This window comes from Engraulis encrasicolus, chromosome 6, assembly GCF_034702125.1.
Source record: "Engraulis encrasicolus isolate BLACKSEA-1 chromosome 6, IST_EnEncr_1.0, whole genome shotgun sequence".
In the NCBI taxonomy this organism is placed as follows: Eukaryota; Metazoa; Chordata; class Actinopteri; order Clupeiformes; family Engraulidae; genus Engraulis; species Engraulis encrasicolus.
The window spans coordinates 32590935-32612015 of NC_085862.1; the positions used below are offsets into that span (position 1 = coordinate 32590935).

A 21081-nucleotide genomic window follows, 5' to 3' on the forward strand; every position below is an offset into this window, starting at 1 on the left:
GTTGACACAATTATGATAATAGGATGACTGATATTAAAAGTTCACAGACATATTGTGGTTTAATAACATGGATTTTTCTGCGATGCAATTACAATTTATTGCATTATAAACAGATTTATTTAAAAAAATATATGACATTCATGCTGATAGGATTGTATGTAAACATCTGACCACCACGGTCACGGTAGGGATAATGACTTTGACTGGTACATCGATATGGTGATCAATATGACGTTACATTACACATTAAGTCATTATTAGACATTAGAAATGAGTTACAATGAGACATTACAAACAAGTCATGAAATACAGGGGGGGGGGCTCTTCAACGCTAGATTGTAAATCCACACCCATTACATCCCTTAAAGCAATGATTTCAAATTGGAAATTAACCTTGGAAAACGAAGTGGGTGTATTTTCACAGCCCACAAGGAGTAGACCCGCCAATATCTCTAGTCTCTAATTGCAGAGTTTAATTTACGCTCCTCTACAGACCACACGCTCATGTGCAGTACACACAAACTCTTATATGTGTGGGATTGGCGGTATAATCTGTCGTCTTAATAAGGCTTAATGGGTTTTAATCGGGTTGGGATTACAATGTGTTAGCTTGTAATCTTCATCCCACTGGCATCACCTGAAGGTGCGCTGGCACCCCAAGCCAAAGGGCATGTACACCGCATTCCACATTATTACGCAAATGACATTTTTTGCAGTTTTCCCAAATAATCAATACAAATTACAGTCGTCATATTTTTCAAGTCATCAGCCATTAGAGTACAATTTAAACGTTTTTGAATGAATTTTCCAATGATAACAGTATTTTTTTAAATAATAAAAAACTTAAAATGCCCAAAATGCTCTGTTCCAATTAATTACACAAAACAGTTTTGTAGTGTTGTAATCCAAATTTCTTTCTTTTTTTCCCCATCTACCCCATCAAAACAGTTGGCATTTGGTACCTTCAATACATTTCAATGTTCAAGACTTTGTTATAAGCTGTAACTGGAATGCTGCATTTAACATTGAAGTCAATGGCAGGGCATTGCATGGGAGTTCTGGAAGCCCAGATATCCTTGATGCTTTGCTCTCAGCTGTTTTTATTTGTTTGGTCGGGTGACCCACACTTCACTCTTCAATATACCCGTAGATTTCCATGCCACGTTTAGGTGCTTTGGAGATGATGACATTCTAACTCACCAGACATAACATCCCATTCATTTTCAATGGGGTTTTATGTCTGGTGAGTTAAAATGTCGATACCACCAAAGCACCTAAACGTGGCATGGAAATCTACGGGTATATTGAAGAGTGAAGTGTGGGTCACCAGACCAAACAAACAAAAACAGCAGAGAGCAAAGCATCAAGGATATCTGGGCTTCCATAACTCCCATGCAATGCCCTGTCATTGACTTCAATGTTAAATGCAGCATTCCAGTTACTAAGACAAAGAGTTTATCATCAAGTATTGAACATTGAAATGTAATTTAGAAGGTACCAAATTCCAACTGTATTGATGTAAATGGGAAACAAAGGAAGAAATTTGTATTTGAACACTACAAAACTACTTTGCGTAATAATGTGGAACAGAGCATTTATAGTTTTTTATTATTTTAAAAAATACCGTTATCACTGGAAGGTTCATTCAAAAACGTTTTAATTGTACTCTAATGGCTGATGACTTGAAAATTATGACGACTGTCATTTGTATTGATTATTTGGGGAAACAGCGAAAAATGTCAGTTGCGTAATAATGTGGAATGCGGTGTATAATTAGGTATAGCCTGCATTAGAGGGAGACTTTTCACTTAAAGAGAGGCTTTTCGCTTAGATAGTGCGTTACAATATGCGACCTTGCCTCCTCCACTTGTGCTTGTGGCCTCGCCCCGCCTCCTGGCCCATCCTCCGTGGAGAAAACGATAAAGTTTCCCAGCTGTCAGCCTAGCCACAACAACTTTTGAGGGACTGTTTTTTATTCACCATCCCAATTGCAAATGAGAAAAAGACTTTACAATTGAGCTTTTGCAAGATATTGAAATATAATGCTGTTGTCAGTGATGTCATCATGACATATTACTTCCTGGTACGAGGAAACAAGCACAAGTGGAGGAGGCAAGGTCGCATATTGTAATGCACTGCGAGACTTTTCACTTACAGACTTCTATAGAGACTTTTTTAAAGTTTTTTTTTACGTCAACGGTTTTATTTTAGGGTGCGAGTGCGTGTGCATGTGTGCTCGTGTGTGTACTACAGCATAGGCCAAAAGTTTGGACACACTTTCTCATTCAATGCCTTCTCTTTATTTTCCTGGCTATTTAAAATGTATACTTTTTGTTACACAATTCTATATGTGTGCATGCACAGGTTTGATGCCCTCCACGAAAATCTACCATGTACTGTAAATGGCAAGGAAAATAAAGAGAAAGCATTGAATGAGAAAGTGTGTCCAAACTGTTGGCCTGTGTGTGTGTGTGTGTGTGTGTGTGTGTGTGTGTGTGTGTGTGTGTGTGTGTGTGTGTGTGTGTGTGTGTGTGTGTGTGTGTGTGTGTGTGTGTGTGTGTGTGTGTGTGTGTGTGTGTGTGTGTGGGTCTAATGTGTGTGTGTCTGTGTATGTACACTATGTATGTGTGCGTACGTGTATTTCTCCTTGTAACGAAGGGGAGTAGAGTTGCCCAGATGGGACTCGAGCCTGGCTCTTTGGTGTAGCGGCCAGAGCCCCAGTTTTCTACCCCAGAAGGTCCGGGTTCGAGTCTCATCTGGGCAACTCTACTCCCCTTCGCTACACTCCTGTTCTTGGTCACCACTGGACGTGGCGTCTGGTTCAGAAGCATGTTCTCCAACTGCTCTCCACCTCTGTCCTTATCTACCTGTCTGTCCGTCCACTGACTCGTATTTGTTCCTGGCTGAAGATGACTTGGCTCATGTCATGGCTTGGCTTTTTTGGGGTTGGCGCTCGGTCTGGTCTTGATCTCTCCACCCCTCCTTCAGCTCTCGTCTTTTCCACCTCTCTCCTTCTCTCCCTCCGTACTGCTCCCTGCCTCCCTCTGTGTTCTGTGTCACTCGTGTGAACTCTTATTAGGATCTCAAATGGTGCACTTGTGCACTTCAGCCTTCATGTTTTAGTGTGTATGGTGTATTAATTACGCAGTAAAACATAGTGCACAAGTGCCCCATCTGAGACACAGAATTAGGCTGTGGCTCCCTCTACTGGTAATGGAGGGCACTGAGCTTCAGGGTACTCTGCTTGCTAGTCCAGGGCATGCTGGCTGGATCTGGCTGGCTGGCTGAACTGAAGGCTGGATCTGTCTGGCTGATGGAGGATGGCTTCCCCTAACATTTACGGTACTGGGGGGATGTCCCCGTTCACCCTACCCCACCCCTGACTGACTAAGTCCCAGACTGGCTGCCTGGCTGGTTGGCTGTCTGCCTGTCTAGCTGTCTACACCCAATGCTTTCCTTTGGCTGCCCCTAACCCCACCAGCCCAAAACTTACCAAACCCTCCCGTCCCGAACCAACTTCATCGCTCCCACCCCCTTCCCCCCTTCTCTGTATCTGGGCTGTGGCTGACTGCTGATCAGTGGCGTTGGGCGTTGAGCGTGTGGTGAGGGAAAGTGGGAGGCCCTGGATCTGACCTGAGGTCAGTTTCAGCCCAGCCTTCCATTTCCCGCCTCGCGCCGCTCACACTCTCACACACACACTCAACACACACACTCAACCTGCTCAGGCAGAGACAGTGATGTGTCCTTGTCTTCCCCAGAAATGAGGCAGCCAAGGTACTCCGCCCCTCCTGCCCCTGCCCGCCCCTCCCCGAAAACCAAAGCGCTCCTCCAGAGCCCGTCCATGCTACGAGGTAACGCCACCCCTACCCAAGGGCATCGCCATCTCCACCAGGGGACCAGCGTCCTCCTGACTAACCACCGCACACCAGGCACCGAGAGGAGCCAGGGCTGATGGCTCATTCCAGGCTTAGTGAGGGTTCTGTGCTGGAAGTACATGCTGTATAGGTCAATAGGTTCACAAAGAATAGGCATTTATTGCAAATGACGCAAAAGTTCAGGCGCAGAGTTTTATGTACTCTTGAGGATGCCTTGAGGATTTTCATATTCAGCGTATTTTGTTGCAGATGTTGTAGTCATGGTGGGTATTTCTCAAAGTGTCGTGTTCTAGCCTTGCTCAGAGCCATACAGAGGGAGAGTTACGCGAATGGAGGACCAGGAATTAAATTGCAGCCCCGCCTTTCAACGAGATCGAGGTCATGCCTAAAGCGTCTGTCTTTCCATAGACTCAACATAGAACCACCACATAAAAAGACAAAAATAAGGACTAACGAACTATACTGCGGGGTAATCACCACAAATAGGTGAACTATCAACTGTCTCGGTAATGATAATCACAACAGTTTTACCATCTGTGATGTTTATCTGAAGTTATTACTACGAATAGCGAGTCTCGTCATATTCCCTGCATTGCATCGCATTGCATTTGCTGTGTGCTACGCCCACTTTTAGGCACTAACATTCGCAACGCTAAGCAGTTCCGAGACGCTAAAACAGCTAATTTTGCTCATGCGGAAGTCGGCCCTAGGACACAGTGGAGATTGCCCGACTCTCCCTCTGTATGGCTCTGGCCTTGCTAGGACGAGTAACGCCCATTTTTCGCGGGAGTATCCATAATTACATTTAGAGCTTGCTATTGGATACGCTTTGGTGAAATCTGCGAAAAATGGGCGTTACACGTCCTAGTAAGGCTAGACCACTTCACTTTCAGAAGTAGTGAGTGACGTAGGCAAGAGCTGTAGGTGCTTGTTACACGCATGTGGATATTTTGCAATTAGTTTTTTTGGTAACACTTTACTTAAAGCCAGCATTATAAGCGCATTTATAACAAATTACAATGCACATTTTAATTACTTACAGCGTATTATGACTACACTTATAATGCTTCATGATGCTTTATATTAATAGTTATGAATAACTATGAATCTAGCTTATAATGCTTTATAAATCCAAGGGTATCATGAGTGCTCATGACTGGCTATAAACTACAGGCTACCTGAAGGGGCTTATAGTACATTATGAGTACCTATACCCCTCTATGCACAGACCTGGATGATAAACTGTCATAAGGGCTTATACGATGCTATAATGTTTCATGTGAGATCATAAGTCGTCACTGTGTGCTCTCAGTAAAGTGAAGTTCATATGGATGCATCTATAATGCACTGTATAATGCACATCTATAATGCATCATAATGTACTGCAAGCCCCATCAGGCAGCCTGTAGTTTATATCCAGTCATGAGCTCTCATAATACTCTTGAATTTATAAAGTATTATAAGCTAGATTCATGGTTATTCATTACTGTTAACATAAAGCATCATGAAACGTCATAGGTGTAGTCGTAATGCGTTGTAAGTAGTTATAATGTGCATTATAATTTGTTATAAACGTGCTCATAATGCGCTATAGATATGGGCTTCATAGAAAGTGTTACCGTTTTTGTTTTTTTTTATCCGTAAACGTGTGAACACGACATGTGGATAGAAATAAAAACTCCATTGTGACAGGTACGTTTTAGCCGCACGTTTTAGTTTTAAAAGGTGGTTTCTAAAACAGTTTTTGTGTGAACAAGAGGCCGGAATTGATGCGTTTTCAAAAATATACTGTACGTCTAAAAAGCTTCTTCTTATTGTTAAAGTACCCGTTGAAGTGCATGCCTTGGTACTGTAATCTTGATGATTTGGTTGTTTTAGTAGCTTGCATAGCCTATTAACACCATAGCATGGCTAGTGAAATCCAGTTGGAGGATCCTGAAGACGGAAATAAGCTTTCCGTTTAACTTGGTGGTGGGACTCAAAACTGTGTGGTATTCCTAGCACAAGTGGGACTAGTCCTGCAATGGTTTTCCAGAAGTTTGGAGATGTGCTTTCCAGATATGTCACATTTGATATGTGTTGTGTGTAAGTTTCTGTACCTCCCAGATCAAGGAGTAAGGATTTTTTCACAGTTCTTCTAGAATTTTACTCGCACATTCTACAGCTCCCTAGAACTCTGTGTTAAAAATCCTGCAAAGTCCTTATGACATCATACTGAGAACTCAACACTTTTGCCTAAATTCTTATCACATACAGTTGAGGACGATATTACTAGCCCCCCTCCTGAAATTAGACATATCTCTTCATTGATCATTGAGAATGATCATTATTAATAAATGTGTGTTATTCTGGAAACAAATACACCATGGAGATAGTATCCAATAAGTTAAATTTGGACTTTTCCATTTTCCCAATGAGTTTAAACAAAAAAGTGTAAAAATGGCAAGGACAAAATTATTAGGCCCCTTATCATTAATAGTCAATACAGTGCCATTTATGAACAAAAATTGACACCAGGCACTTTGATTAGTTGTTAACTAGATTGGCACATGTCCTACCAGGGATTTTGACCCATTTTTTTCATTGTAAATAGTTAAGTTGGTCCAAATTGCATGGATGTTGAGGATAGACATTCATTTTCAGAACTCTTCAAATACTATCTAAAGGATTGAGGTCTGAACCACTCCATGACCATGGTTTTAGTATCCTTGAGGAACATTTGAACTATTTTGGATGCAAGTTTTGGGTTATTATCTTATTGAAAGATCCAGTGAAGATCTTAGCTCCCTCTATGAGCATATTTTTGCAAGGTCACTTTCCACATTCTATCATAATTTTCAGTTTTTATGGTGCCGTACACCCAAACAAGGTTTCCTGTGGCTGAGGCTGCCACAGAATGATGCATCCACCACCATGTTTAATTGTGGAAACCATCTTATAACGATTCAAGGCCTGTCCCTTTCCTCACCTGACAGAAGCAGAACTCATGCATCAAAGCAGGTGCAATTGAATATCATCAGATGAAAGCAGAGATGTTCAAAACTCATTTTTGACTTTCAAATGTTCACAGGCAAAGCTCAATAACACTCTGATATGCACTGCCTTTAGTAAAGGGGTTCTTCTGTGATGATGGCCCCAAAGCCCAATATGATGACAAGCCCTAATAACTGTCCTTCTTGGTGGGGGTAAAAACTCCAGGTGAGGCCAGGTCAATAACAATCATCTAGGCAGGTGTCCAATGCTTCTTTGGTCTAATGAGGCCAAGCAGTTTCTACAGTTACACACAGTGGTGGGGCATCAAGTTTAGTCTGTTATTCAGACTCAGACACAGGGAGTCTGGGTCTGAATCTGGATTGCTGGGTCTTCCAACAACATTGTAACCCAAAGCATACATTTCGATTAGTTCAGAGGTTCTTCAAGGACACTAAAACCATGATATTGGAATTACCCGCTCATAGTCCAGTCCTCAATCCCACTGAGAGTCTGTGGGTAATGTCTATGCTCAGCATCCATGCGATTTGGACCAGCTAGAACACTTTGCAGTGAAGAAATGGGCCAAAATCCCTAGTGGGGCATGTGCCAACCTAGGTAGCAACTTATCAGAGCCTGTTGTCAGTTTTGGTTCATAAATGCCGCCATATTGACTATTAATGATCAGGGGGCTAATAATTTTGTCCTTGTCATTTTTGCCCTTTTTTGTTTAAACTCATCGTAACAATAGAAAAATCCAAATTCAACTCATTGAACATTATCTCCATCAGTGTATTTGTTTCCAGAATAACAGAAACGGTTAATAATGGTCATTCTTACTGAGAAATCAAGAGAAATGTCTAATTTCAGGAGGGGGGCTAATAATATCGTCCTCAACTGTATGTGATGGTACTACTCATCAAAGGGACACAATGTAGAATTAAAAGTTTAATTTATTACTGTCCCCAATCAGCCGATGCTTGAAAGAGTCAATAGTAAGTGAACAATGACTCTCCTGACCATTTCGCGATCCGCTGTCAGAATTCCCTGTATGTAACTTTTGGATGACGGACCTGAACGAGTATTGTGGGGGGGGGGCGTCTCATTAGAAAAAATTACTTGACATACCGCAGGAGACATAATTGATACTTGTATCAACTACTGGTACTCTGGGGTAAAACCATTTAGACTGTAAGCATGGTTTAAAAGCATTATTATGACCCAGGTTTTGAGACAGGCATGCCAGAGGCAAACTGCAGAGGGCGACTTTAATGGGATTAATTTTTTTTTTTTCAGTCAATATTGCACCAGTGGTTATGTGTCCGTCTCTGGTATGAAATTCAGTATTTCCACTGTGACATTTGATTCACCAAAGGATGGAGAGGGTGGCCTGTACACCTTGAAACATTTTTCTTTTCAGTCCCTTGACTGAAAAGGGTCTAACTCACTGAAGTGTCAGCTGTGTACTGTGTACTACAGTAGTGAACAACTGGATATGTTTTATTGCGTTTGGACATTTTTAGACTTTATTTAGACAGGACAGTCGAAGAGGGAGACAGGAATTGAGTTGGGGAGAGGGACAGGGTAGGATATGGACCAGGCTGCATTCGAACCTGCGCCCCCATGGGCATGCAAGCCTATATGTTGGCCCCCTGCAACGGCACCTTTATGAGTCAGGTGGTAACCTATCCTACCAACCTCATATAGGCATAGCATGGATTGTGGCTCTCCACTACTGACAAAAGAATGCCTATTTGGATAACAGAATGAATGCGTTAGAGAAGGTTATCAATCGTTTTTTTGGAGAGGAGTGGAGTGGATGTATTGATTGTGTGTGTCGAACATGCAGGTCTCCCCACCATGGTAAGCTGTAAGTGTACTGCAGAAAGTGTACTGCAGAATCGACTTGTATTTGTCACACATTTTTGGAAGATGTTTTGCTGGCCAAATGAGTCTTTTAAAGCAGCCAACTTGATCAAAACACCCATCATGGAGTATTATGTGTGCACTTGAAGGGTTTTCAACTCCTGTCAGCCTCGTTCAAGATATCTGTAGTTGAAATTGGAAGAGGTACTTGGTGACTTAACATGCCGTCATTAATGTCTCTTCATCTTAATGCCAGACCTGTGAGGTGGGACAGTCCATGTGTCCATCCATGTGTGCATGCGTGTGTTTGTGTGTCCAAACCACCACGATAAGGCAATTTCATATGGCTAGAACGCCAAAGATGCCAAGTGTGTGTATAAGTTTGTGTTTTTACGTAATGTTTGTGTGCGTGCGCCCAGTTAGACGATGTCTTTTGCCATCTACAGGTAAATCCTATTTTGGGTGCGAGTTCAATTTCGTTTCCCGCACTGTAAACTTTATTGGATGTTAGTAACTCTTTGCTCTCTGCTCATTGACTATGCTACGATGCAATGCGTAGATCAAGGATGGGGAACCTTTTTCATTCGAGGGGCCACTTCAAATTCATCCGAGGGCCATAAAAGTCCTCCGAGGGCCGTACTATTAAAACAAACCAGGATTCCCCCTGCACTTTTGGCCTATAATGAAGGCAGCCACCTTTAAAGCAGACCCCACCTTCTCTAGGTCCCTGAATATGATTTAATTGTATTGCAAATGGAATTTCTAAGATTATTTTACACAATATGTCATATTTCATGTGAAGCTGCAAAACATTAAAATTATATCGAGGGCCAGATAAAATGACCGCAAACGTCCCTTGAGACATAGGTTCCTCACCCCTGGCGTAGATAATCTGTTAAGCTATGGGTATGCACATATCCACAAAGGAAATAAAACCAGTCAGTGTTGCTGACTTGACTCTTTATTTTCATTGTAAATGCGCGGGATGGAGACCACACTCGCTCACACTGCCTGTGTACTCTGTATACTGTATGTGGCGCCACAGTCGTGGCTCTAGTCGCCGTGCCCCATAACACCAGTACCCTCTCTCCTCTCCTCCCCTCTGCTCTGCTCCTCTGCTCTCCTCTTCATTCCTCTCCTCTCCTCTCCTCCCCTTTCCTTCCCTCTCCTCTCCTTGCGTGCTGTACTACTTTCCTCTCCTCCTGCCCTCTCCTCTCTTCTCATCTCCACTCCTCTCTTCTTTTCTCCTTCTCTCCTCCCTTCTCTCCTTCTCCTTTCCTCCCTTCTCTCCTCTTCTCTCCTCTCCTCCCTTCCCTCTCCTGTCCTGTCTCCCGTCTCCGTTTAGTCCCTCTGGCCTGTTGCTTTGGCGACGACGGAGATTTCAGTGAGTACCACTGACGTGACTGAGCGCTGCCCTGGGCAGCCTCATAGTGTTTTGACTGTCAGTGTTGTGATTGTGATGTGCTGGGGAGCATTCCAAAGAACCTGGCTCAGTCGTGAACCAGACTAAGTTAGCCTTCAGGTACATTTTCCTAGCCTGGTTCTCACCACACGGTGTGTGTAGGGGTGTGTCTGGTGAGAACCAGGCTAACATTTTCCTGCCTGGAGTCCTAATTTTCTTAACCGAGTGACACCTGTTGGCTATCTATTAGCAAGTGTACCACTTACTGTAGGTTAACCTGGCCAGGTTTATCACTTAACCATGTGCTTGGAATGCCCTCCTGTCTTAGTCATCGCCGCTTATGACTGTTGTCGATTCTTCTTCCTTTGCTATTGTTGTGGTGATATAGTTGGTCCTCCTTGCTTTGAATAGGGTTCTTGAAAACACATTCTTCACAAGGGTAGGATTGTGAAATGTGTTCGCAGCCCCTACCATCCCCAAAACTACAATGAAATTTCTTTGCTTTTGTTGTTAAGATTTTTTTTTTGTCTGGATTTCCCATTTTACATTTTTTTGTGTGCATTGTATACATTTCATTTATGATTTTATGCAATTCTTCTGTGTTTGTGTTTTATTAGTTTGTTATAGCTTAGTACAGAGCACATCATGCAGGGTTTGATGCCTTCTTGCATTCAAATTCCATGATTTGGCAAAGCATTTGCATTCTGTAGAAAATGTCACACACACACGCACACCTACCTATACAGAATCTCTCTACACCATCCCTCTCTCTCCCTCTCTCTCTCTCTCTCTCTCTCCCTCTCTCTCTCTCTCTCCCTCTCTCTCTCTCTCTCACACACACATGCGTGGTTGACGTTTAAGCGCGTAACGCAAAAAAAAAAAAAAGTTTTTCCAATTCCTGAAACAAATGATGGGAAAAAAATGGAAAAAAATAAAGCACTTAGTGGCCAGTGGAATTTCGCCTTATTTTTGCCATTTTTGGGAAAATGTGTCCTGCATCAACACATTGCATAGGCATGTCACACCGCAGGAAAATGTAGTCACGCCACAGGAAACTGACTGGTTAGGAGCCAGTCTGTAAGACCCTTGTAGTTGGCCTTGCAGCTGCCCATTCACAAACATTGACATACATGTCACCCCACAGGACGCAATTTGTGTTACGAAATTGAACTTGTAGTTAATTTTACTGTATTGAGTTTTTTTCACATTCACATATCTTAATAATATAAAGTTAATATTTATGCAATCATGCCAAATGCTTCATACATTATTCAAAATGTTGTTGGTTAATTTATATATATTATCTTATATTCCAGGTTTCATTAATGTTAATCACACCGCAGGATATTTGACATATAAACCTTTACATAAATCTTAACAAAAATGTTTCTTCTCATCTAAGACTAATATGAAACATAATGTACCACATCTTCTTTCATTGACATTTGTTTTTAAAGGAAAAATAACAGTTTTGTAGGTTTTTAACCAATGTTACGAAAAAACAAGGCGTCACGTCTCCCACCCACATACATTATACACCCCATCCATTGTGAAGCTGTAAGGATTCTTCTGTCTATGGTTGTCTGCCATGAAAGTCATTATGACATTGTGTTGGTGTTGTTTACATTCTTGCCAACATTCCCATGGTGCTGTTGAAGATGTCTTAGCCTTTCTATGCTGTATGAAGTCTGCATATGTAATATTTGGTGAGGTTGTGTGTGCAAGTGTATGTCTATATACTTGTGTGTGTGTGTGTGCGTGTGTGTGTGTGTGTGTTTGTATGCACGTGTGTGTGTGCGTGCGTGTGTGTGTGTGCGTGTGTACAATATGTGCGCGTGTGTGCACTTTCTAACCCCCTCTCCTCCCGCTCCTCTCCAAGTGTCCTCCCCAAGCAAGTTGCGGAGCCCGGCGGCGCCCTCTCCCCTGGCCCTACGGCAGCCGGTCAAGGCCATGTCCAATCCCGGCCAGGCCTCCTCCTCTCCCTCCCCGGCGGCGTCCAACCAGAGCCCGGCCTCCTCAGCCGGCTCCACCCCCACGCGCTCTCTAGGCCCCGCCTCTCGCAGCGCCCTGCCACGCCCCGGAGGAATACCCATGCCCCGCAGCAAACTGGTACAGCCCGTACGCAGGTAGGCAACACACACACACACACACACACACACACACACACACACACACACACACACACACACACACACACACACACGTCCATGCCCCGCAGCAAACTGGTACAGCCCGTACGCAGGTAGGCAACACACACACACACACACACACACACACGTCCATGCCCCGTAGCAAACTGGTACAGCCCGTACGCAGGTAGGCAACACACACACACACACACGTCCATGCCCCGTAGCAAACTGGTACAGCCCGTACGCAGGTAGGCAACACAGACACACACACACACACACACACACACACACGTCCATGCCCCGTAGCAAACTGGTACAGCCCGTACGCAGGTAGGCAACACACACACACACACACACACACACGTGTCCATGCCCCGCAGCAAACTGGTACATCCCGTACGCAAGTAGGTAACACACACACACACACACACACACACACACAGAAACGTCCACTGTCTATTTGTCGGTCCGTGTGTCCGCCCGCAGTGTTTTTGGGTTCCCTGTGGCTAATCCCAAACACAGATCAGAGATCACATGCATCTTGCATTATTATTAGTGTGTTAGTGGCACATTTGTTTATTTACTTACTGACAGACTGATTTGGCTTACTTTGCATTTATTTGTTAGGGAGGGACAGGGTGTATTAATTCACTTTTAAGTAATGAAATGTAAACATGAGCAAATTGCGACACATTGGTAGTCCTCCTGAAGTTTGTTCTGACCAGTGCCTGGATGGCCAACCGTGCTGATCTAAGTTTGTGTATGTGTGTGTGTGTGTGTGTGTGTGTGTGTGTGTGTGTGTGTGTGTGTGTGTGTGTGTGTGTGTGTGTGTGTGTGTGTGTGTGTGTGTGTGTTCTCTCGTTGTAGGTCTTTGCCAGCCCCTCGAACCTACAGCGGCATCAGGGACGAAAGTTGGAAGGAAGGCTGCTACTGACGGCACACGTCCCTTAACTCTCACCCCCACCCCCGTCCTCTTCCATGCCCTCACCCCCCCACCCTGTCTCAGACACAATAATGCTGCACTTTAGCAAAAAAGAAAAAAGAAACGACATACATGTCCAAGACAAAAAAAAGCAGAAGATGGAAAAGAATGGAAGCAAAACTTTTAACTCTGAATGACTGAATGAAATATCAAATCAACCAACAAATACAATCCAAAACAAATGTATGAACAAAGAGACATAAAGACAGACACAAATAAATAAGATATGGATATTTGCATACAATCATGAGGTTGGACTCGCTGTTGAATGGAAGGGGGGGGGGGGGGGGGGGGGGGGTGTCCGGAGAAGCAGCCCAGAGCATGCCAAAGACAACCAGCAGGAGGCCACAGCACACTACATGCTTTACCCCACCAGAGGGCGCTCTCGCTACCCTGATGGCGCCCACCGCCATGCCCAACAGATGGGACAGGAACAGAGGAGAACTGGCCACTTGTTCTCTTTCTCTCTCTCTCTCTCTCTCTCTCTCTCTCTCTCTCTCTCTCTCTGCCACTCTCTCTCTCTCTCTCCTTATTGTCTTTCTTTTCTTCTCACTCCCTCGGGTCTCACAATCTCTCTTGTTTCTCTATGATTTTTCTGTCTCTGAGGAGTTGCGTCTTGTCTTGTTTTCAGCAGGAAAAAAATTGCCTTTAGTCGCTTATCAGGTCTTTGGTTTGCGGAATACATGTGGGCTGCTAGCTCTAGTGTTCCATGAACGTTGTGGGACGGTTCCCCTGATTGATTGCCATTAGTAAATACGCGTTGGGGAACACATAATGAACATGCTTTCATTACAGTATTCCTTCAGCAAGAATGTCTTCATATCTGTGTGAAAAATTATTTATTGAAAATGGATATTTAAACAACAAAAAAGAGCTTTTTGTTTTGTTTCAAATTGTATTCATGTTCAGTATTCTTTTTTGTTTGTTTTTTTTCTTACATTTTTCATATGAATTATTTTTGTAATGCTGAATTCGAACCTCACATCAAAGCTAAACCTCCAAAGCATCCAGAATTGACAGACTCACCCGCCAAGCATGAGTGTATGCGAGTGATTGAGTAAAAAAAAAGTGTGTGTGTGTGTGTGTGTTTTTGTTTTCGTATGTGCATGTTTTGTTCAAGCCAATCTCCAGACACATGCGGGTTGAAAATGAACACATTTTGTAGTACGGTGTGGCCACAGTTCTTTTCGTTCTATTGCTTGATGTTTTTGTCAAATGATTGTTCAACTGGAGTCTGAATCAGGGGTGTCACGGTGCCATTCGATGAAAGTGGTGCACACACACTGCTGAGGTTGCGAATCCAAACTGCTCCTTCGCTCCCTCAGTGGTTCACCATGTTGTGAACCAACCAGTGTGACCAATACCGTGGTGAACAGCAGGATGTTTCATTTGAATCCCCGTTCTGTCAATCTACTTCATCAAATATGATCGACTGCAGACGCCACTGAGGGAAGAATAGGCTGGCAGCAGACTAGCTGTTGTCTTCAACTGTGTCATTTTTAGGTTTGATTATCAAAATCAAAATGTTCTTCCGTGAGACTCTCGTGGCTATTTTGGACATGAGTTTTGCTGTGCGTTTGTGGTGGTCGGTTTGAAGTCAGTGTGTGTGTATCTGTATAGCAAATGTTGTTAAGTCCCCCCTTTCCCCACATACATGGGAACATGGTGAATAACGTTATCGGTCATCCCCAAGGTGAAAAGCACAAACTGCAGTGTGCAGTGCTGTGTAGTGCAGTACAGTGGGGTGCACATTTGTTGCCCACCACAGGAGATCCCAGTCAGGGTAGACAAGCAGATCATGGTGACATTCACCGCTAATCATGCTCATGATTATGATATTGATATATATGATTATGATATTTGATATATGATTGATATATGTCATTATGATATTATTGGACAAGTGAGTGGGGGGAGGGGGGTAAAATGATAAAATAAACAAATGCGAGAAGGAAAAAAAAAGGTTTGTGGAAACTGTGCCTATGATTTCAAGTAACTCCAAATTGATTTTATGCTTCAGGAATGTTTTCTGACTTGCTTGAGTTGTGCCAATAGTGTTCCTTTTGTTTGTTTTTGCCAAGGTTCTGTAACAGTCAGGGGTCTTGCATTTTTTTTTTAATGTTTGCAGCTTGAAATTTTGCGATTGTTTTCCATTTTGTGTTTCTTTGCATTAATGAATGATTACATGTATGATGATTACATTTATGATTTGACAGGAAAAGGACTGTGTTTCAAACATGCCTTGATATTTAAGACTAACTGATCTGCACATGTTGGAGAGGTGTTGTATTTATTTGATGGAATTGCATCGGTTTGGGGTGGGTCTTCTTTCTTTTTTTTCCAGTCAGTCTGAAAATGCTCCCTTATTTCACTTAGTCCACTACATGGTGTAATTGGCCAATGCACTTGACAATATTGTGCACTGTAGGCCTACAGTGATCGAGTGTGGACACAGCCTTTGAGTTCATGAGGGGCGCTGCAAAAACAAGTAAAGTAACCAACAGCTTGGCCTTTTTTTGTGGTATGTGTTTGACCATATTTTGTTAACACTTTTATATTACCACAGACATGATGCTCCATACCCCGTGTGTAAATTCACATTTCAAAATAAAATGTAAATATATCAAAATGAACTGTGCTTGGTGATTTGCTTTTGAGTGACATCAAATCAAGTGCCAGAACTTAAGAAAAGCGTGTGAAGTAAGTAAGACAATCATGGTTCAAAATGGAGTGTGGCACTATTTATAGGCCTACTCTGTTTTTCCTGTTGTTGTGTTCGGCCTACTTACAGCACACTTGGCAGCATGAGTAATTGATGGTTAGTAGGGAGAAAAATGAATGGTAATTTCAAATAGGCATACTGCATATGCCAACCACCTGTTGAAGCTACAAAGTGTGGGTGCGTGTGCACGCGTGTGCGTGTGCATTGGGGGTGGGGGGGATGCACCATGATACCCAATATTCCAGAACCCTTGCGCATCAATGACGCGTGAAGGAAAAAGAGAATGCATTGCCAATGCAATGGCCAACGTAATAATGAGGACGCAATGATATTGTAAATAAATCAAATTGTCATCAGAGAATAGTTGGTATGGCCAACGGAAGGGTGGCTACTGCAAGCTCCGAAATATAATTTCAGTCACCCATCTCAATCTTGGCATTTAAAATGGCTGAGGCAAGTATCGCCGTGGAAGAGAACCATTTCCAGTGTCCGATCTGCATAGAACTGCTGAAGGACCCAGTAACTATTCCTTGTGGTCACACATATTGCATGGACTGTATTAAAAAATGCTGGGACCGCGAGGAAGGAAGGACCAAGAGCTGCCCTCAGTGCAGACAGACCTTTACACCGAGACCTGTCCTGGGGCGGAACCCCATACTCGCCGACATGGTGGCGAAGCTCATGGTCCAGGGTCTCCAGAATGCTCCAGATGGAGTTGAGTTCGCGGGACCGAGCGATGTGCAGTGCTCGATCTGCATCGGGAGGAAACGCAAAGCTGGGAAATCTTGCCTGGAGTGCCAAGACTCCTACTGCACACTTCACTTCTGCCGTCATGAGGAACTTCTCGCGGGAAAGAGGCACAAGGTGGTGGAAGCCACTGCTGATTTGCAAAGCAAGATGTGCTTGGATCATGGCAAACCGCTGGAAGCCTTCTGTAAGACTGATAAGAAGTGCGTGTGCGTTGTGTGCATCACTAACGAACACAAAGGTCACGATGTGGTAGCGGCAGCCAAAGCAAAACAGGATAACCAGGTGCAGTGTTGGTTAATATAGGCAACAGATAACCTATAAAATTACATTCCAAAATAATGATAAACCGCGTCTTAACCAAGCATGGCATCCTTTACTTCCCTTTTCTTCTCAACAGTTTGAACTCAGAAGAAGACTCCAGGTTGAAATCACGAAGAGAGAAGCTGAGCTGCGAAGATTAAGGGACAATGTGGATTCTGTTCGGGTATGGAGCTGTTCACGCATTACGCACACATATGCGCGCATGCACGCACACCGTAGGCCTAGAGCTACCGTACACAATTCCCCGCGCTGATGTTTCAGGTTTGTCCATTGACAAAGAAATGATCGGTCAAAAATTTCACAGGAGGATATCAAAAAGAGAATTAGCGGGAAAAGCAGAAGACATGGCCTCATATTAGTGGTGCACAGTAAAGGATGACATTTTTCGAGAATTCCCGTGGGTGCACATGTGGTATTCTTTGGGGTTTTGTGTGTCAGTCATTGCTAAATGTTTTAGATCATGGTAGGGCACATCTTGAAGTTGTTATTAATATTATTATTGATATTATTTGTAACAGTCTTCCGCCCAGGCGTCAGTGGAGACTATGGAGAATGGGTTTGCCGAGCTGATGGCGTTCTTTGAGCAAAAACGTGCAGAAGTGGTGGAGCTGATCCGAGCTAAAGAGCGAGCCCAACTCAGCCGCACAGCGCAGCTCCAGGAGGAGGTCGGTATGCTGAAGGCAAAAACAGATAATCTGGAACACCTTGGAAATGAACAGGATGACATACATTTCCTGCAGGTAACTGTTCAATTAGGCCTACAGGGGGGGGGGGGGTCTGGTTTTGGTAATCTGGCACACAGTCCAGTCCAGTCCAGAGATGCCGATGGTGTTTTTGTATTGCCTCAGAGGCTGGCCTGCAATTTAGAATTGGTCGGTATCACATGTAGGAGGACTAGAGTTGCCATTACGCGGGACAGAAATACAATAACTAGAATGCACTACATTACACAGTGTATCCACAGCAGTACATTAAGCAGCCAAGATTTGAACTTTTATCAAGGCTTTACAAAAGCAGTCCCTTTTGAAACTACGCCTTGTAACTTAGCACAAACAGATGAAGTCAGAAAAATAGTGTTTCTTGCAGGACACACGTTAGTCAAAGTGGGTGTGTATACATCTCACAGGCAGGTATATAAGGTATGGCTTAGGATATAAGGTAAAGCAATTTTAGAAATGACTAAAATTTTCCATCTTTTCAGGAAACCAGGTGATAGTGAGAGGTGTTTATTGTCAACCTGCATTAACGACAGGTATTCTACACCTTGTGATTATTTTGCTGATCCTACATTCCCCAAACTCTCTCTCTTTTTTCACAGAACTTTGCAGTCTTATCTCCTGATGATTTGCCACACTTCATTGTCAATGGCAACTACTCATTTGACCCTCTTGCACTTCAGTTCAGCTGCTCGTTTATGATGGCCAGACTTAGAAAGATCTGCAGTGATGAAGTGGGACTCATATGGAGACATGGTAGGCCTGACGAATAACGTCTTTACATGTTCAATTTCTACATCTGTTTGGGAAGGTGTATAATCATGGTCAAAGGTGTGTTTGGGAAGGTGTATAGCAAAGTCAAGCTGCACTTCATTGTCTGTGTTCACTATTAGAGGTATTGCATATAGAGGATTGAATTTGTGTTTCACCAGACACCAAATGTGAAATCTAACTAAAGTAAACTAAACTAAACTAAACTGAAACACTAAAGCGTGCACACCCACACATACAAACATCATGAGCGCATCTACACACTTGAACGTGAGACAGCATCAACGAGTTAAAACATGAAGGCAGACTCATATGCTCCCAACAATAAGGAAGTCTTAGATTTACTAAGTAATAAACTAATATTTACTATGACCAAAGTACAGTAAGTTTTGCAGCTAAAAATGTCTATTTCTGGACATTCAAAATGGCGGACATGGAGAAGATCCACCTTTGCATGTAGGCTATGGAAAGTGCAATTTTCCCAGTCATAATAAATATAATTTGATGTTGGTGGCAAGTATTCGTGGAAAAAGGTGACATTTGTGAATGGGCAGCATGAATTCTGGAAATGAACTAATACAATTATTACACAGTGCACCTTTCAAGGACATGAGGGGAGCTTATAATTCTAAATTCCAACTGTATACATACACAGACTTTGGATGTTGGAGGAAGAGTTTGTGTGTTGAGTCAGTGGTGTCCTTATGAATGCTCATGACGTTCTTGGAACAGTGTTTAATATGTATTAGTCGTAAATGTCTGGTTGGGAGATCTGATCATCTGTTCTGCAGTGTGTGCTTGACCAGGGAGGTGTATTTTAAATTAGGCTAGTGATGAAAACTGAGTGGGTTTTTGTCTGATATTTTGTCTTTTTGTTGTCTTAAGTCAACTTTAGGTTCTTCCACGGTGGCACAATGTCCAAATGGCTGTGGATCAACCGTAAGTATTCAGTGCTGTAGAGTATAGAAGACAGGATTTCTTTTAATCATGCTATTATTGGCTTTGTCTGTTACACAGTGTGACTGGAGTTCATCTATTTTTTTTTCTCCTTAGATTCCTGCAGCCCGAATTTAGACACGAGAACTGCATTCCGCCACCACCAAATATCTGACGATCTCAAAAAGGTGGAATGGGGAGGCGAGGCCCTGCTCCATGGCAGGCATCATTTCGTTGAGTGCCGCCAGGTTCTCTGTCAGGACGCCACTCCTCAGGTGGCCTACTGGACGGTGGAGTGGGCGAGCGAGCGTGGCCATGAGGTCTGCATTGCAGTGGCGTACCGCGACATCCCACGGCGAGGAGATTACAACGACTGCAGATTTGGCCGCAACGACAAATCTTGGTGCCTGGAGCGCTCAGGTTTTCGCCTGAAGTTTTTCCACAATGACCGTGAGACCGTGATCCCAGGTCCGATCCCTTCTCGAGTCGGTGTTTACTTGAATCAAAACGAGGGAATTTTGGCCTTCTATGACTTGGATAAAAATGACCCTGAGATTATTTTTGGGGTGCATGCCAGATTTACAAAGCCCCTGTACCCAGGATTTTATGTCACTGCATTCTGCTCTGTTACAATCTCTTAAATCAACATACTATCTTGTTTAGATGTCAGTAGACTGAAGAGGATGAGGGTTATAGAAAACATGAGTGGATTGGGGATAATTTTTAATATAAATTTTATGGCAAAAGAGACTACATTCTACCTAACTAAATTTTATAGACCAGATATTTTCAAAAATAAAGGTGCATATTCAAAGTTTCTCTTGATGTCCAACTCATTCTTAATGTTATGCTTAGACTTTGTGTGATACTCATTTGAGAGCATTATGCAGGTTGTCATGAGGAATACAAATAAAGTCAACTTTAGCCCTCCATATGCTTCTGCTCAATATAATTTTTGGGTCTGATGTCATTGGACTCAATGTCTTGTGGAGTGTTAATGCACTCAACTTTTACGATTGAATAAAATCAGATCCAATTAGGGATGCAAATTAATCCATTAATCGTTAGTTGCTTGCCTTATTGATCGACTTGCGATTAATTGATAAGCGTTGTTTTCCCCACGAAATCTCAATGTTTCTTGAAAAAAACACTAAATCTAAAAATTAAAAAGTGAGATAAAATACTGCATTTAAATGAATTCTATTTAAATTCTTTAATCCAAAGGCTATTTAAATATTCCCACTATTCTCACCCCTCTTCACACACACTCTTCACATGCCCATTTCACCTGGGTCTCTTGTCAGTTGAATGAGCGATTAATTGCGAGTAATGTTTTTGAATCGATTAACGCATTCATCGGTTAAAGTCGAATAATCGATTAATCGTTTGCATCCCTAGATCCAATCATTTCAAACTTTTGAGTGCAGCATAACAAACATAGGCAACACTACAGGTCAAAAGTTTTAGAACACCATATTTTACCTCCACCACAGTGTTCTTCACTGACATTTCACTAGTTTACAACCCAGAATTTGGATAAGCATGGGTAAAGGTGATCTGCGCTAGTTTGCAACTTGGGGCTAACCTGCTATCTACCAGTCAACGCTCCAGTTGCGCATGGGAAGCACAGTTTGATCC

At 42.9% G+C, this 21081-nt stretch overlaps 2 protein-coding genes across 2 annotated transcripts in view; both read left to right on the plus strand.

Annotated features, from left to right (window-relative positions):
- slain2 (SLAIN motif family, member 2) overlaps nucleotides 1-15850 on the plus strand; it is a 49926-nt gene extending 34076 nt beyond the window's left edge. The window contains exons 7-10 of the mRNA XM_063201319.1: nucleotides 3759-3851; nucleotides 10057-10095; nucleotides 11993-12239; nucleotides 13113-15850. Coding sequence (XP_063057389.1) covers nucleotides 3759-3851; nucleotides 10057-10095; nucleotides 11993-12239; nucleotides 13113-13179 — 446 coding nt within the window. The 3' untranslated portion in view covers nucleotides 13180-15850. The remainder of the gene's footprint in view (nucleotides 1-3758; nucleotides 3852-10056; nucleotides 10096-11992; nucleotides 12240-13112) is intronic.
- A 460-nt stretch (nucleotides 15851-16310) lies between these two features.
- Nucleotides 16311-20260, plus strand: LOC134450340 (E3 ubiquitin/ISG15 ligase TRIM25-like). The gene is made up of 6 exons (XM_063200188.1): nucleotides 16311-16981; nucleotides 17097-17183; nucleotides 17539-17760; nucleotides 18339-18492; nucleotides 19393-19446; nucleotides 19561-20260. The coding sequence occupies exons 1-6, from the start codon at nucleotides 16394-16396 to the stop codon at nucleotides 20082-20084; spliced, it is 1629 nt and encodes a 542-aa protein (XP_063056258.1). The 5' UTR covers nucleotides 16311-16393; the 3' UTR covers nucleotides 20085-20260.
- Nucleotides 20261-21081: the final 821 nt, after the last annotated feature.

Bases quoted from the DNA above. Each gene is read 5' to 3' on its own strand.
- LOC134450340 (XM_063200188.1), top strand. From the start codon at position 16,394: ATGGCTGAGGCAAGTATCGCCGTGGAAGAGAACCATTTCCAGTGTCCG. The intron at 17,184-17,538 runs GTATGGAGCTGT...TATTTGTAACAG, and splicing joins ACAATGTGGATTCTGTTCGG to TCTTCCGCCCAGGCGTCAGT. The intron at 18,493-19,392 runs GTAGGCCTGACG...TGTTGTCTTAAG, and splicing joins GGGACTCATATGGAGACATG to TCAACTTTAGGTTCTTCCAC.